Below are 17,124 nucleotides of genomic sequence, written 5' to 3'. Positions count from 1 at the left end.
TTTGAAAGAAGGTGTCTCCATGGTTACCTCTCAAGGGGCCACTTCACTTGGACATCAAGGACATTTTCCTGATAGTTCCCTGGCTGGCAGTTTGTAATGGCACAATGGAGCCAAGGTCAGGAATTAGAGTGATTAGAGTTGATTCAGACGGAGCTCCCTGCCCACAGCACTTTTTCTGATTGTGCTCTGCTGGTGTCATTAAGGTCAGCCCAGCTTTACTTTATGCTGAATTATTTGTTTGAATATGCTGGGTAACTTTGAGCTGCCCTTGTGTGATATTGGTGTACAAGCACTAAAGGAAGTATGTGCATTTTTTGGGGGGAGGGGGAGTGGGGGTGCGGGGGTGCAAATCTGCAGGCTTAATTCGTAGGGGAGGATCTGTAGCCAGGGCTCTCTGTTTCTGAACGTGAAAGAACAATGGTCTCTTTGATAAACTCTTCATTTAAGATTTTAGCCTTCATCTTGAAAAAGAACAATAGTCTCTTTGAAAAAGATGATTGAAATGCCTCTGAGTTGACACATATCTCAGAAGCAATCATTAGCTTTTATTCAGACTTAATTTACCCTTACTGGCAGCTTTAACCAGTGACAACCACCCCCAGCCAAAGACAAAACCTTTCAAAACCGAATTTTCACCAAACATGCTGAACTCATAGAAATACAAAGCTTAACTTATAATAAGCAGAACCACATATCAGATAATGTTACAGTTATACTCTATGATGCTATTCAGTTGTATTTGGTGTCACCTTTCTACATAGTTAGCACTTTACAAAAATGTGACAAGAACTTGACAGCTGTTGAAGACAAAACCGGTTCCAAGCTTTAAAGGGCACTTGGGAATCAAAATCCCCCAAAACAGGTTTATACACTGGGCCTACTGTAAGTAGCTAATAATGAAGTCTTAGAGAATAGTTACCAACGCTTGTCCTGCAGTGCCACAGATGTTTTAATTTTAATTCCATACGAGCTGAAATATTTAATGGACTATTTAGAGTCTGAGCCTGAATACACAGGGTCTGAATGCTGAAAACCTACAGGACAACTTCACATGCCTTCAATAAATCTAATATATTGAATTGTGAAGTTAGGGGCTTGGCCTTGCTTTCCAAACAAGCCCAAGGCAAGACCTGGAATCCAATGAGCTTCTATAATGTGTTCCCTAAGGGTCTGCCCCAAATAGACGTAGTAATAAGCGCATTGGTGTGACATTTACATTAGATTTTATCAGGCCTGAGGCAAACTATTTTTGTGGGTGTAAGGGCTCTCAGGAAGCCACGTGACTCTGAATCAGGTCACTGATTGGGTACTGCTTGTCAGCGACAGGTTGCTGTGTTTCCATAGGGGCTACTTCTGCAGGGGTGGGCCCAAATCCCCCAGGGCTTACTGAGGACAGCATTGGCATGCCCCTTGATACGTCCCACGCAATCAACACCCAGAGCTCAGCGGACGTGAAGACTCAGAAGTGCTTCATCCACGTGACGGGCATGACCTGCGCTTCCTGCGTGGCCAACATTGAGAGAAACCTCCAGAAACACAAAGGTGTGCATCACGTGATCACCACCTTCTCTTGGCTTACTCTCAGTGTGACTGCTGTCAGGGCAGGACGCTGATGTCATCAGCCTGCACCATGGGCATAGGCTCACTGTCAGTGTCCTTCCAGGGTATTATAGTATAGCCATACTGTCACTGGCTTCGTGTTAAGATTGAGAATTCTGCCTCCCTACCTTTGAAGCTCAAAGGTCTGAGTAAACTTCTGAATATTCATGAAGGGATGTGACCGGGGCAGTGCCCTCACTTGGGTTGGTTCTGTGGGTTTCCAGGGATCATGTCGGTCCTGGTGGCCCTCATGGCAGGAAAGGCGGAGGTGAAGTACAATCCCCAGATCCTGGACCCGCCCCGGATTGCTCAGCTCATCAGAGACTTGGGCTTTGGTGCTACGTTGATGGAGGACAACGCCATCATGGATGGAAAACTGGACCTCATTGTGAGCCTCTTTTCTCTATATGATGCATGTTCTTGCAATGTGCGTGCAAGGTGGGGCCAGTACTGTGGGGATACTGTGTGTGCAGGGCAGAGATTGGCACCGGTGTCAAATATATTTAAAAATGTTATGTATTGTATGAAGTTTTAAAAAATTAAGGTTGATTATACACTTGAAATGCTACACATTTTTTAATGGTTCCAATGTATCACTGCCTGTTTTGTGAAGTGTGTCATTGTGTCACTTTTATCTTGTGAAGAGTGTCAGTGTGTCACTTTTTTCTTGTGAAGCGTCAGTGTTTCACTTCTGTCTTGTAAAAAGTGTCAATGTGTCACTTTTGTCTTGTGTGTCACTAGTCTTGTGAAGAATATCAGTGTGTTACTTATGTCTTGTGAAGGGTGTTGGTTTGTCACATTTGTCTTATGTTTGGTGACGGAGCACCACTTTTTTTCTGGAGAGTGTTGATATGTCACCCTGGTTTAGAATCTCATCCTCTCAGATTACAGGGATGACATGTGCATCGTGTGTCCACAATATCGAGACCAAGCTGAAGAGGACTACAGGCATTCTGGAGGTCTCAGTCATGCTGGCAACCAACAAAGCTCACGTCAAGTTTGACCCAGAAGTACTTGGAGCTCGGGACATAATCAGGGCTATTGAGGTAGGGTAGAATTTTTGTAAGGTTATCCATTTGAAGTATACATGACTGCATACACACCCCTACATTCAATTAAATGCACTTTGCCAAGTTTTCGGGTATATGCAGTTCAGTCAAACCAGACTTACGTTTTTTGGATTCAATCAAAGAAGACGTCATATATAAATGTACTGAAGCTTGCACCTGGTTTAGACAGTTAGCCATTACAGCACCTCTGCATCCTGAAAATGCTTTGTGTTGTGCATAATAAGTGCAATTTCTTTCATTCAGGGTTCCCACTCATCCTGGAAAACCTTGAAAACCTGGAAATTTATCGACTAGTTTTCCAGTCATGGAAAACACCTGGAAAATGGGAAAATTTACAAAATGTCCTGGAAATATTTGTGAGGTCCTGGAAAATTGTAGGCTAGGCTATAAGTCAAGCTATTAAACATTTAGAGCTGAGATTGCATATTTTTCTGTATTTTTTCTTTATTTTTCTCCGCTTTTCTCATTTTTATTAGCTGCTGAGATTACATGGCAGCACAAAGTTTTGAATGGTTATGGTACTTGCACATTGCTCCCCCCCCCAGTCCACCACCAGCTTTGGGCTTCCATTGTCCATGTTTCATGTCTATAAGTCTAAGTCATGGAAATTGTCCTTGAAAAGTCCTGGAAAATTATTTCCTAAAATGAGTGGGAACCCTGTCTGCTTGCATTAAAGCAAAGCAGGCTGCACAAGTTGATTATCTTTGACTGGCAATTACTAGAGTGTTAATATATGATTTCAGGTCCGTTTGTATGTAATGCTGCACTGATAGGACACTCTGAAAACTGTGGTGCTGTTTTTCAAAGGATTAATGAACAACAGACTCAATGGCTCAAAGGGGGTTCAATAGCTTTTGTCCAAATAATGATATTTGCTGAAGACCCTCCTCCTTAATCATACTCGATAAACTGCTTCTGACCAGTTATAATTACGTTAGGCCTGAACACGTCTCACCTCCTCTGTATGTAGGGAAGTTCTTGTTCTTTGTGTGGGTCCACCTCAGTACAGAGATCAGGGCTTTACTTCAAGTTTAACTGGCTCAGTCTCTAATGCCTTTCATGCGATTATGAGATGAGATTGACAGTGAGCTCCATAATGTCTGGGACAAAGGCTTATTTTTCTAGATTTGGCTCTGTGCACAATTTTAGATGTGTATTCAAGCAATTCACATGTGGTTAAAGTGGTGCTTCCTTAAGGCAGCTAGCCCCCAGAAACAGGCAGGAGCTGAAGATGGCTGCAGTTCAAGCCTGGCAGAGTACCAGAGACTCAGCACCTAATTATGTCTATGGGTCACAGACTTTAAGCAGTCATTGCATGCAAAGTATATGCAACAAAGTACTAAACAAGACTGCTTTCATTCGCGTAGTGTCTCAGCCTTTAGAGAAAGAAGGGTAACTGGGGTTGCGCTCCTCTCTGTTCCAGGGTCTGGGGTTCGGGGCTTCTCTCATGAAGAGCGAGGGGATCGGTAACCACCTGGACCACCAGGAGGAGATTCGACAGCAAGTATCCCAGGCCACCGCGTTGTCTTTCTAATATCATCCCTCAAGAGCAACCAAAACTGCTCTAGAGTTTCTGTGCCTATTAGTGGTATAAAATGAAATTTGAAAGTGAGCGTTTGATTCAGTGGGATCTGTTTTCCGGCGCATGGTGTGCTGCGAGCGGTCGCACTGGCGAAGTTGTGTTTTTGTCATGAATCTGAGCCAATTGGCTTAATTTTGTTACTTTCCCACGCGATGTGCATATGATTGTAGCCAATTCAAAAGGCAATCAATGGTTTTCGTATCATATGCTGTACCAATTTGATTTTGATATAAATCCCTGAAGCTGTAAAAATGCTTTTTTTAAACTGCATTGTGGTCTCTGGGGTACTATATTTCACTCTTTTCTTACACTTGTCTGTAAGAAGAATGGCAAAAGCAACTTGAACAATCTTTTCATTTTAATTGACTAGTGAAAATGATAGCTACAGTACTGGCACAAATTATGGATAGACTGGTTTTATAAACAGAGTTTGACTAGTCTAATATTTAGCAACAGTCATAATATTTGGCATAATAAATGTAGTATGTAATAATTACATTTATTATGTGTATGTGTTTGTATGTGTGAGCATTTATGTGGGTGTGTGAGTGTGTGGTATTTGTGTGTTGTGTATGAGGTATGCTTGTATTTAAGCGTGTTTATGTCTGTCTCCCCCAGATGGAAGAACTCCTTCCTGTTCAGCCTGGTTTTCGGGGTGCCCGTTATGGGCCTGATGATCTATATGATGGTGATGGACAGTCAGCACCAGGCTCATGGTGGCTCCATGCCCCCTGAGCAGAACCTGCTGCCTGGCCTCTCCATCATCAACCTGGCCTTCTTCCTGCTCTGCACGCCCGTACAGGTACAGTCTCACGGGTGCACAGGTACAGAGGTGCACACGTTCACATGCATGCAAGGGTACAAACATGCAAGTTCACTGGTGCAGACGTCTACTGGTGTACAGAAGCTAAGCTCCACTGGGGTATAGGCATTTAGGTGTACAGTAATAATGGGTGAATAAGGCTATAGTTAATCAAAAATAGGCATAGGTACCATATACTCACTGATTTTAACAAATCATTTTGTTATACTGTGGAGAGCAAAGTCTTTCAATTGGTTCAAACATTGACAGTGTGTTGTAGCTCCACACATTATGGGGTTCATGAACCCTTACTCTGCCTTCTCTAGTTTAGAGCTTCTCAGGTTTATAGGTTTGCATGTGTACATGTATCGTTAAATGTGCCAGCTTAATATGCAAATCTGTGACTCAGACTGAGTGCCTACACCTCTTGGTTTTTTTGGAAGGCTAATAAAAACAGAAGTCAGCACCTCAAGCTTCCCCCAACCCGCAACACTGCGCAACCATGGAAAATGGCTGAAATGTCATGATCTTAATTGTTTCCTCTATAACCAGATTGGGTCCAGCACTGCAGCAGAAAGATTTTCAAAATTAAAGTATTGAAGTCTACATGCAGGATATCAAGGAAAAATAAAAAATAGCAAGAATGTTTTTTACTGTCTGACATCAATAATATAAACACACAGAGCAGTTCCTGCTTCCTGATTGACAAGATAGCTCTCCTAGATTACAGCAACGTTCTCCTGATGACAAAGGTGCAAGGAGCTTTTGCAGTTTAAAGCAAAAAGTCTGTACAACGGCATTCATGCCCTTCGGTACTTGTCATTATGAAATTGCTGCCATGCATTCCACTTTGAATCCTTGTGAAACTCCCAGATGTCTTTTGATTAGTGTGCCCTCAATGCTTAAGTCAATACTCTTAACTTAAAAGTCTCCTTTTTGTGGAGGTTGGCCAACACCTCTGTGGTCAGTAACTCTGCTTCCTCAGTTTCAGTGGCATGCAAATATCAGCAGTGATTTGAAAATTGCCAGTGACCCCACCCCCTACCCCTTCACAAATCTGGCTACGTTGAAAACTACGTCAAATTCTCTCTTTCCTTTGTGTTTACATTACTTATTTGCTCAGCAGATACCTTCACCCCTTGTGACTTGCATAATGTACATTTCTACAAACTGTATTTAAACTGCTGTGGATTTACTGAAGCGAGCAATGATAAGGCTCAGTGGTAGAAAGGCAGCTCCAGCTTGGATTGGAACATGAACCTTCTGATTAACAAGCCCAGTGCCTTAACCATTATACCGCACTGCTGCCTCCATTTATGCTCTCTTTATTCTTTCACTGTTTCACTTATTCAAACTCTTACATTCTTTCCCTTGTTCTCTCTCTCTCACTTCTCAGGTTCTTGGGGGACGGTACTTCTACATCCAGGCCTACCGGTCGCTCAAACACAAGACGGCCAACATGGATGTGCTGATCGTGCTGGCCACAACCATCTCCTACATCTACTCCTGTGTGGTTCTCCTGGTCGCCATGCTGGAAAGGGCGGAGCACAGTCCCATCACGTTCTTTGACACCCCGCCTATGCTGTTTGTCTTCATTGCCCTTGGCCGCTGGCTGGAGCATGTGGCTAAGGTAGCCCTTCATTAGTGTCGTAACCCTACATTCAGAAGTTGTGTCGTGCTTTTTTAATAGACTTACTTTCTTAACCAGAGTGACTTCATGGCTTGTATGTTATGAGTTTATCTGCATGTATTTATTTACTGAAAGAGTTTTGGTCCAGCATCTTGTACAAGGGCACAAAAGGATGCCTCACCATGGGCTTAAAGTGCTCATTCACAGATGCAAATCTGCTCTTTGCTGGATTGTTGCCTTTGTTGAACTTGTAGTTTGTGCAATGTACTGAGTTTTCCTTTAAATCAGTTACAGAGGCCAAGCAATGATGTCACAACGCAAACATTTCTATTCCAGTCATTTTGACTCAGCAATTTACTTGTTGCTGACCAGTGTAGGAAAAGCATGCAATTCCTACAGAGATAATCAGAAAGGTCAGGGGCTTGAGTCCATGTTCAGCACAGTTCATCAGCTGTGAGAATGAAGTTGAAGAAAGCGTGTGGGAGCTGCTGCATGGCTCATCCTGTTAACCCCTTAACCCAAAGCATTTGCCCAAAAAGGCCATTTCCACGTGGTTTGCACTACTCTTAAATAAAGCCTTACAACGTTGTGGCAACACACAGCAGAGAGATTATGACATTATTTGAGGGGCACATGTGTACCAACAAGCTGTGAAATCTAGCAAGGGTTTTTCCAAGACATCCCATTACCTCTGCAAATTGCACATTTTGGATAATGTTTTGAACGCATTATCAACACCACAAAACATTTTCTTCCCTCAAAATCACATATTTTGAACAGATAACAGTGGAGAATCAATTCTAACATGTTTCTGAGTGTTAATATCTTACAAGAATTAACATTATGTTGAATGCTGAAATATGTTTGTTAGCTGGCGGGAATTATAACAGCTTGTTGTTGGCCAGAATGGAGTTTGACCTGCAGCGTGTTTGTAGCCCATTTTTAAATACATTTTAGGTCATTGCTTCATGTATATATATATATATAAGGAATTCAACATTGGAAGTGAAAAAGCATGAAAAAAAGCCTTCCTGTTATCCCTGTTTTATAAACTGACATTATTTCAGCAACCCCAAAACTAATAGGATGAAGCATTCTGAAGTGAAAAAGTGCACTCTGCTTGTATTTGCATAGTGGATAGAATTACACCATGTCCAGCTGAAGAAATCTCTACAGTACATTGTTTCACCCCATCTGGCTGCTGTCCCTAAGATGCAACCAGCAATTTACATTTTATTTTTATTTCCGATGCTCCATGTGGATCAGGTCAGCTGATGTAATTACAGAACATTATATGACAATGTGGCAATAATGCTGTCCCTACACAAGCAGTGCAGTGAGGTTGAGCTGTATGTAGGTTATGTTAGGTGAAGTGTAATTTGTTTTTATTACAGTCAAGATGTTGCTGCACAGTTAAAAAGCTTCCTGTACCGAACAACTACTGTAGTGAGATTGCACGTGAATATGAGCTGACTTCATAACATTACATAACAAGCATGTAGCAGATGCCCTTATCAGGAGCGATACAGTTTAGGAGAAGCAGAAGCACATTCACCTGACTTAGCTGAGCCATAGTGACAGAGCTGACTAACAACATTCCCAGACTGGAGAGTATCAATGCAGCATCACTAAAGCACCACCTAACCAAGAACCAAAGTTACAAATTCTAAATACAGACTACATCCATAATAAGCCCCACAAAAACATACAACCCTAAAAATAAAACAAACCACAAAAATACCATAACCTGAATTAGTACAAAAGTGTGAGTGTTATGGGGTGAGAATGGGAGAACAGACAATGGAAGACGTGGGTCTTCAGTTTATGATGGAACATTTCCTTTCTGTTGATTTCCCGTATATTCACTTCAATTATTCTGTTATGTTGACCAATTTGGGATGTTGGTTCCACCACTGAGAGCAGAAAATGGCTTACCACTTTGAATAATATCTCTGTATTTTACCATGAGAATGTCTCTGCAGTTACTGCTTATGCTGTGTTATTTCAGTCACTATCAATGTGCTGTAATTTCAGTAACTCCCAGCATGGTGTAATTTCAGTAACTCTGGTGTAATTCCCCATTCTGTAGAGTAAGACGTCTGAAGCTCTGGCCAAACTGATGTCTCTTCAGGCCACTGATGCCACAGTAGTGACGCTCGGCACAGACAACTGCATTATCGGGTACTCGTGTGTGTGCGTGCCTGCAGGAGTGCGTGTGTGCGTAAGTGTATGTGTTTAGTTCTGTCTATGGTGGAGCTATCTGTGTTCAGTCTTATCTGTGTCAGTGCTTTGTGTGTGTGTGTCAGTGTGTCAGTACTGTGTGTTTGTTAGAGTGCAAGTGCTGTACGTGTCAGTATGTGAGTAATGTGTGTTTGTCAGTGCTTTGTGTGTCAGTGTATAAGTACTGTGTGCTTATCAGTGTGTCAGTACTGTGTGTTTATCAGAGTGTCAGTGCTGTGTGTGCCCATGCTGTGCGTTTGTTAGTGTTAGTGCTATGTTTATCAGAGTGTCAGTGTGTCAGTATTGTGTATTTGTTAGAGTGAATGCTATGTTTATCAGTGTCTGTGTGTCAGTACTGTGTGTTTATCAGAGTGTCAGTGCTGTGTGTGTCAGTGCTTTGTGTTTGTTAGTGTTAGTGCTATGTTTATCAGAGTGTCTGTGTGTCAGTGTGTCAGTACTGCAGTACTGTGTGTTGCAGTGAGGAGCAGGTGTCCGTGGATCTGGTTCAGAGGGGGGATGTGGTCAAAGTGGTTCCTGGAGGGAAGTTTCCGGTGGATGGGAAAGTGATTGACGGAAGTTCCATGGCAGATGAGTCGCTCATCACAGGTACGGGGTTTGAAGGGGTGAGGCTCTGGGTGACCAGTTGTCTCTGTTTGAGCTGTGCGTGTCTGTCTGTGCAGTGTTTCCCACAGGTTAAGAATTTATTTGTGGTGGTCGACTCCGGCATGCCTAGCGGAATGTCACTTTGTGTAGCTTTAATTTTATCCTGTACCGTCAAACAATGAAAAATCCCCAAAAACCGCAACCGACTCATTAAATTTAACAGCGGCTTTTTAAAAAAGAGAAGCCCAAAGTCACTTGGGCATACCATGGGAACAGTGGAGGGAGGGGGGATGGGCTGCACGCACCGCGAAATGTCAGTCAGCCATATGTCACTTTGACGTTTGAAAGAAAACATTATGAATACAACTTATAATGTGCTGCCTACAGAAATGAACAAATAACATAGACTCACGGTGTTCTCAACGAAACATGAGGAGGGGGCGGCTGCTTCATGCAGAAGTTGATGTCCCTTCAATGGCAGCTTTTCTCTTGATGAATAGTGTTTATGATTGTGGTTGCCTATTGGCTCTCAGTGACTTCACTACTTCCCTGTGTTTGGAATACCAAAGTGTTACAAACACTGCAGACTTTGTGTTCGGAAACCGGAATACCACGGATCTAGGTTAAATACAAAAAATCACATTGGGCGGGAGCAAATAAAGTCAATGTATGGGACACTTGTGTGTGTGTGTGTGTGTTTGTGTGTGTGTGTCTGTGCATGTGTGTGCGTGTGTGTGTGTGTGTGTGCATGATGTCTGTTGTAGATCTGTGTGTTTCCGTGTGCATGGTGTCTGTTGTAGGTCTGTGTGTTTCCGTGTGCATGGTGTCTGTTGTAGATCTGTGTGTTTCCGTGTGCATGGTGTCTGTTGTAGATCTCTGTGCACCCGTGTGCATGGTGTCTGTTGTAGATCTGTGTGTTTTCGTGTGCATGGTGTCTGTTGTAGATCTGTGTGTTTCTGTGTGCATGGTGTCTGTTGTAGATCTGTGTGCACCCGTGTGCATGGTGTCTGTTGTAGATCTGTGTGTTTCTGTGTGCATGGTGTCTGTTGTAGATCTGTGTGTTTCCGTGTGCATGGTGTCTGTTGTAGATCTGTGTGCACCCGTGTGCATGGTGTCTGTTGTAGATCTGTGTGTTTCCGTGCGCATGGTGTCTGTTGTAGATCTGTGTGCACCCGTGTGCATGGTGTCTGTTGTAGATCTCTGTGCACCCGTGTGCATGGTGTCTGTTGTAGATCTGTGTGCACCCGTGTGCATGGTGTCTGTTGTAGATCTGTGTGCACCCGTGTGCATGGTGTCTGTTGTAGATCTGTGTGCACCCGTGTGCATGGTGTCTGTTGTAGATCTGTGTGCACCCGTGTGCATGGTGTCTGTTGTAGATCTGTGTGCACCCGTGTGCGCGTGCGTACCTGGTGTGTGCGTGCGTGTGTGTGTGTGCATGGTGTCTGTTGTAGATCTCTGTGCACCCGTGTGCGCGTGCGTACCTGGTGTGTGCGTGCGTGTTTCCGTGTGCATGGTGTCTGTTGTAGATCTGTGTTTCCGTGTGCGCGTGCGTACCTGGTGTGTGCGTGCGTGTTTCCGTGTGCATGGTGTCTGTTGTAGATCTGTGTTTCCGTGTGCGCGTGCGTACCTGGTGTGTGCGTGCGTGTTTCCGTGTGCATGGTGTCTGTTGTAGATCTGTGTTTCCGTGTGCGCGTGCGTACCTGGTGTGCGCGTGACTGACTCGCGGCTGTGTGTCCTGTAGGTGAGCCCATGCCGGTCAGTAAGAAGCCCGGCTGCACAGTGATGGCTGGTTCCATTAACGGCCACGGCTCCCTGCTGGTGAAGGCCACGCACGTGGGCGCAGACACCACCCTCTGCCAGATCGTCAAGCTGGTGGAGGAGGCGCAGACCTCCAAGGTCAGCCGTGAGAAACGGATGTTCACGTGCGCACACAAACACACGAGCTCACCACATGGACGCACCACGCGAACCCACACTCACACACATTCTCTTGGATTGTTCATTCGCTGGTTTGTGAGAATAATGTCATGTGTGTGTTTTTGACAGGCCCCAATCCAGCAGTTTGCGGACAGGCTGAGTGGCTACTTTGTCCCTTTCATCGTCATCGTCTCTGTGGCAACGCTCGTAGCATGGCTCGTCATTGGCTTCGTGAATTTTGACATTGTCGCCGAGTACTTTCCCGTAAGTAACAAAAATCATTTTCTCACATTTTTTTTCACATGCCAGCCATATGCGATCAGCCTCTTTGATCAGTGTGTGTGCATTGGTGTATGTGTGTGTGTTGGGGTTAGAATCCATTACATTTCAATCCAGTCATTTAATATACAGTGCAGTCCGTAAATATTTGGACAGTGAAACAGTTATAGTTGTTTTGGCTCTGTGCTTTAGCACTTTGGATTTGAAATGAAATGAGTATGTGGTTAAAGTCCAGGCTGTCGGCTTTAAATCCATTGGAAGGGTGACTAAACTTAAGTACCAACAGGGGGACTATGTATAAAATGGGCTGCAATTCCTGCATCCTTAACCTGATACGGATGTAAACACCAGCAATTATTTGCAAGGCAAATAATGCAAAGCAAAACCCAGGTATCTCTGGTGGAAATGACCTGCAGAAGGGTGCAGTGACACCGGAGTACTGCTGCTCTGGCCCACCGTGCAGCGATGCTGACACAAAAATGATCTGCACGGAAGAGTTCTCAGAGGGAAACCTTTCCTGTGAGCTCATCATAAAAGTCAACAGCTGTAGTATGCAACATCATACTAGAGACTGCCAGAGAGAGGAAATATTGTGCAGGTGGACGGAAGAGTGGAATGGAAGCTAATGTCGCAGAGTCAGTGAAGCGACTGTAGCTGAAAAGAGATTGGATATTTCAACAAGACAATGATGCAAAACATAGCTAAAAGGCAATCAAGAGCTACTTATAAGAACAAAGGATTAATGTTTTGTAATGGCCGTCACAGTCCCCAGACTTAAATATTGAATATGCAGTGCATGCAAGAAGACCTAAGAATATTTCTGAACTAGAAGGGTTCTGCAAGGGGAATGGGAAATGGGGAAAATTCAGAATAAAGCCAGAATAGAAAATACAGTTAACTGGCTACAAAAAACATCTGGAAACTGTGACTTCAGTCAAAGGAGGTGTTACTGTACTTAGTACTGACTGACAGTGTGAAACTTTTGCACATGCCTCATTTTTTTTTCTTTTTTCAGTCTGTTAAGTTCAGCAAATAAAAATCAAATGTGCATTGAAATTGACACAAATATGTCATGTTTAAGTTTGTTCCCTGCAGAAGTTGCGTTCTTTTTGATCAACAAAGCATGCAATTTGACCAGGGATGCCCAAACCTTTGTGTGTATTTTCGTTAGTGGCCTTGTGTCTCAGGGCTACATGACTGTGAAGTTGTGTGTGTGTGTTACAGTACGTGTGTCTGTTTGTCTCAGGGCTACATGACTGTGAAGTTGGGTGTGTGTGTTACAGTACGTGTGTCTGTTTGTCTCAGGGCTACATGACTGTGAAGTTGGGTGTGTGTGTTACAGTACGTGTGTCTGTGTGTCTCAGGGCTACATGACTGTGAAGTTGGGTGTGTGTGTTACAGTACGTGTGTCTGTTTGTCTCAGGGCTACATGACTGTGAAGTTGGGTGTGTGTGTTACAGTACGTGTGTCTGTTTGTCTCAGGGCTACATGACTGTGAAGTTGTGTGTGTGTGTTACAGTACGTGTGTCTGTTTGTCTCAGGGCTAAATGACTGTGAAGTTGGGTGTGTGTGTTACAGTACGTGTGTCTGTTTGTCTCAGGGCTACATGACTGTGAAGTTGTGTGTGTGTGTTACAGTACGTGTGTCTGTTTGTCTCAGGGCTACATGACTGTGAAGTTGGGTGTGTGTGTTACAGTACGTGTGTCTGTTTGTCTCAGGGCTACATGACTGTGAAGTTGTGTGTGTGTGTTACAGTACGTGTGTCTGTTTGTCTCAGGGCTACATGACTGTGAAGTTGTGTGTGTGTTACAGTACGTGTGTCTGTTTGTCTCAGGGCTACATGACTGTGAAGTTGTGTGTGTGTGTTACAGTACGTGTGTCTGTTTGTCTCAGGGCTACATGACTGTGAAGTTGGGTGTGTGTGTTACAGTACGTGTGTCTGTTTGTCTCAGGGCTACATGACTGTGAAGTTGTGTGTGTGTGTTACAGTACGTGTGTCTGTTTGTCTCAGGGCTACATGACTGTGAAGTTGGGTGTGTGTGTTACAGTACGTGTGTCTGTGTGTCTCAGGGCTAAATGACTGTGAAGTTGTGTGTGTGTTACAGTACGTGTGTCTGTTTGTCTCAGGGCTACATGACTGTGAAGTTGGGTGTGTGTGTTACAGTACGTGTGTCTGTTTGTCTCAGGGCTACATGACTGTGAAGTTGGGTGTGTGTGTTACAGTACGTGTGTCTGTTTGTCTCAGGGCTACATGACTGTGAAGTTGGGTGTGTGTGTTACAGTACGTGTGTCTGTTTGTCTCAGGGCTACATGACTGTGAAGTTGGGTGTGTGTGTGTTACAGTACGTGTGTCTGTTTGTCTCAGGGCTACATGACTGTGAAGTTGTGTGTGTGTGTTACAGTACGTGTGTCTGTTTGTCTCAGGGCTACATGACTGTGAAGTTGGGTGTGTGTGTTACAGTACGTGTGTCTGTTTGTCTCAGGGCTACATGACTGTGAAGTTGGGTTTGTGTGTTACAGTACGTGTGTCTGTTTGTCTCAGGGCTACATGACTGTGAAGTTGTGTGTGTGTGTTACAGTACGTGTGTCTGTTTGTCTCAGGGCTACATGACTGTGAAGTTGGGTGTGTGTGTTACAGTACGTGTGTCTGTGTGTCTCAGGGCTACATGACTGTGAAGTTGTGTGTGTGTGTTACAGTACGTGTGTCTGTTTGTCTCAGGGCTACATGACTGTGAAGTTGGGTGTGTGTGTTACAGTACGTGTGTCTGTTTGTCTCAGGGCTAAATGACTGTGAAGTTGGGTGTGTGTGTTACAGTACGTGTGTCTGTTTGTCTCAGGGCTACATGACTGTGAAGTTGTGTGTGTGTGTTACAGTACGTGTGTCTGTTTGTCTCAGGGCTAAATGACTGTGAAGTTGGGTGTGTGTGTTACAGTACGTGTGTCTGTTTGTCTCAGGGCTACATGACTGTGAAGTGTGTGTGTGTGTTACAGTACATGTGTCTGTTTGTCTCAGGGCTACATGACTGTGAAGTTGTGTGTGTGTTACAGTACGTGTGTCTGTTTGTCTCAGGGCTACATGACTGTGAAGTTGTGTGTGTGTGTTACAGTACGTGTGTCTGTTTGTCTCAGGGCTACATGACTGTGAAGTTGTGTGTGTGTTACAGTACGTGTGTCTGTTTGTCTCAGGGCTACATGACTGTGAAGTTGGGTGTGTGTGTTACAGTACGTGTGTCTGTTTGTCTCAGGGCTGCATGACTGTGAAGTTGTGTGCGTGTGTGACAGTAGGTGTGTCTGTTTGTCTCAGGGCTACATGACTGTGAAGTTGGGTGTGTGTTACAGTACGTGTGTCTGTTTGTCTCAGGGCTACATGACTGTGAAGTTGTGTGTGTGTGTTACAGTACGTGTGTCTGTTTGTCTCAGGGCTACATGACTGTGAAGTTGTGTGTGTGTGTTACAGTACGTGTGTCTGTTTGTCTCAGGGCTACATGACTGTGAAGTTGTGTGCGTGTGTTACAGTACGTGTGTCTGTGTGTCTCAGGGCTACATGACTGTGAAGTTGTGTGCGTGTGTTACAGTACGTGTGTCTGTGTGTCTCAGGGCTACATGACTGTGAAGTTGTGTGCGTGTGTTACAGTACGTGTGTCTGTCTGTCTCAGGGCTACGATAAGAACATTCCCAGGACGGACGTGATCGTGCGCTTCGCCTTCCAGGCCTCCATCACCGTGCTGTCCATCGCCTGCCCCTGCTCGCTGGGCCTGGCCACGCCCACCGCCGTCATGGTGGGGACGGGCGTCGGCGCGCAGAACGGCATCCTCATCAAGGGAGGAGAGCCGCTGGAGATGGCCCACAAGGCACGGCCAGTACCCGTTTCCTACTTCCTGTTTACGGTCCTATTTAACGTGGCAGATGTCTGTGGTATCGATGCCCAGGTGCAGTGTGGATGAGGGCTCATGCCACTTAGTGTCCCGGAAAAGCTGTGCAGTTAATGGGAAAACTGAAAGCTAACCATTCATTAGAATCAAATTTCCATGCAATTGATACGAACGAAAAAAAGCAATTGTATTGAGACATGCTGTATATTGTATAGGAACATTTGATGTCGTTGATCTTGGGATAGGAGTGTCCGACGGGGACAGGAGGTAACATCTACTGACCTGGCCAATAGGATGAGACGGTAACGTCTTGGTGTAATACGCTGCCTGCTAACATTCAACCTGCCTGGCCAGACCTGGCCATCAGGCTAAGATGTACTGGCCCTTTAAAAAATCTGACTGCGGTTTTTATTATTGAGCCGAGAGCGTCACACTGCCTCCAGAGTGTTGAAAACAGGGAGCAGACACACATGCCAGACTGTCCACGGACTTTTGCTTTCTTAGCTGAGCAAAGTGTCCCAACCCCCCTTTATAGATGTTTCCCATCATTTTTGTGCACAAATCGCAAACCACAATGGAGCATCATTCATGGAGGAAGACAGAGTGTGACACAGGGTTCGCTTGTAGGCGAAACAGCAGGTCCAAGCAAACACGTTCACGCGGACACAAAAAAGGACTGCTGAGGGTCCGCTGTGGTTCCCTCTCCCTACCGACTCCCGCCAGCCCTGTTCAGTGCTGCACTGAGGCCCTCTTAGTGCAGCACTCCCTGCCTGAGACGCCCTGTTCTCTCGCAGATCAAAGTGGTGATGTTCGACAAGACGGGCACCATCACGAACGGCGTGCCGCGCGTCACCCGGGTGCTGGTTCTGTGGGAGCGGGCACGGCTGCCCCTGCGGAAGATCCTGGCGGTCGTGGGCTCAGCGGAGGCCAGCAGCGAGCACCCGCTGGGGGCGGCGGTGACCAAGTACTGCAAGGAGGCAAGAGCAGTGCGCCCCGAGGTCTTCGTCTCGGACTCTCCCTCCCTTTCTCCCTTGCTTTCTTTCACCCGGTACTCCCTCCCTTTCTCACTCTCTCTCCCTGTTTTCCCTTGCTTTTTTTCACCCGGTGCCCCCTCTCTCACTCCCTCCCTTTCTCACTCTTTCTTCCCTCTGTTCTTTTTTCCATTTTCCTCTTTTGTTTTTGTAGACTATTCCTTTTGCTTTCTGAGAGGAGCTGCTGTTTTTCTTTTGTGTGTATGTGTGTGTGCATGTGGGGGGGGGGGGGGGGTTAGTTGCCATAGTGACACAAATTGTGTAAGAGCTGGAATATGTCCAGGGCTAGTGTGTGTGTGTGTGTGTGCGTCTCTGAATATGTGTATATATGTTGGCATCTGTGCATGCATGTCTGTGTGTGGTTGTGTTTATCAAGTCCTGCTGAGCTTTAGTTAACCTCTTGACGTCAGCAGCAGTTGGTAATTACTCTGAATAATATCGTGTTGCGTGTGCCATTCAGGCCTTCTGGGATGTGCGGAACGTACCGGATAATCAGCAACCACTCAAGAGTGTTGTTCA

General features: G+C 45.0%; 1 protein-coding gene across 2 annotated transcripts in view; it reads left to right on the top strand.

The window, feature by feature from the left end:
• The window catches only part of atp7b (ATPase copper transporting beta), a 38,000-nt gene that overhangs the window by 7,995 nt on the left and 12,881 nt on the right, over window positions 1-17,124 (top strand). For both annotated transcript variants that reach the window (XM_064327809.1, XM_064327808.1), the window contains exons 3-14: window positions 1,345-1,542; window positions 1,824-1,987; window positions 2,484-2,645; window positions 4,093-4,169; window positions 4,870-5,053; window positions 6,450-6,683; window positions 8,773-8,864; window positions 9,382-9,509; window positions 11,248-11,402; window positions 11,553-11,687; window positions 15,359-15,553; window positions 16,369-16,551. In XM_064327809.1, coding sequence (XP_064183879.1) covers window positions 1,345-1,542; window positions 1,824-1,987; window positions 2,484-2,645; window positions 4,093-4,169; window positions 4,870-5,053; window positions 6,450-6,683; window positions 8,773-8,864; window positions 9,382-9,509; window positions 11,248-11,402; window positions 11,553-11,687; window positions 15,359-15,553; window positions 16,369-16,551 — 1,907 coding nt within the window. The remainder of the gene's footprint in view (window positions 1-1,344; window positions 1,543-1,823; window positions 1,988-2,483; window positions 2,646-4,092; window positions 4,170-4,869; window positions 5,054-6,449; window positions 6,684-8,772; window positions 8,865-9,381; window positions 9,510-11,247; window positions 11,403-11,552; window positions 11,688-15,358; window positions 15,554-16,368; window positions 16,552-17,124) is intronic.

This window comes from Anguilla rostrata, chromosome 3, assembly GCF_018555375.3.
Source record: "Anguilla rostrata isolate EN2019 chromosome 3, ASM1855537v3, whole genome shotgun sequence".
Taxonomy (NCBI): Eukaryota; Metazoa; Chordata; class Actinopteri; order Anguilliformes; family Anguillidae; genus Anguilla; species Anguilla rostrata.
Note: the sequence above shows the minus strand (reverse complement) of the source record. Positions and strands in the feature narration are given on the sequence as shown.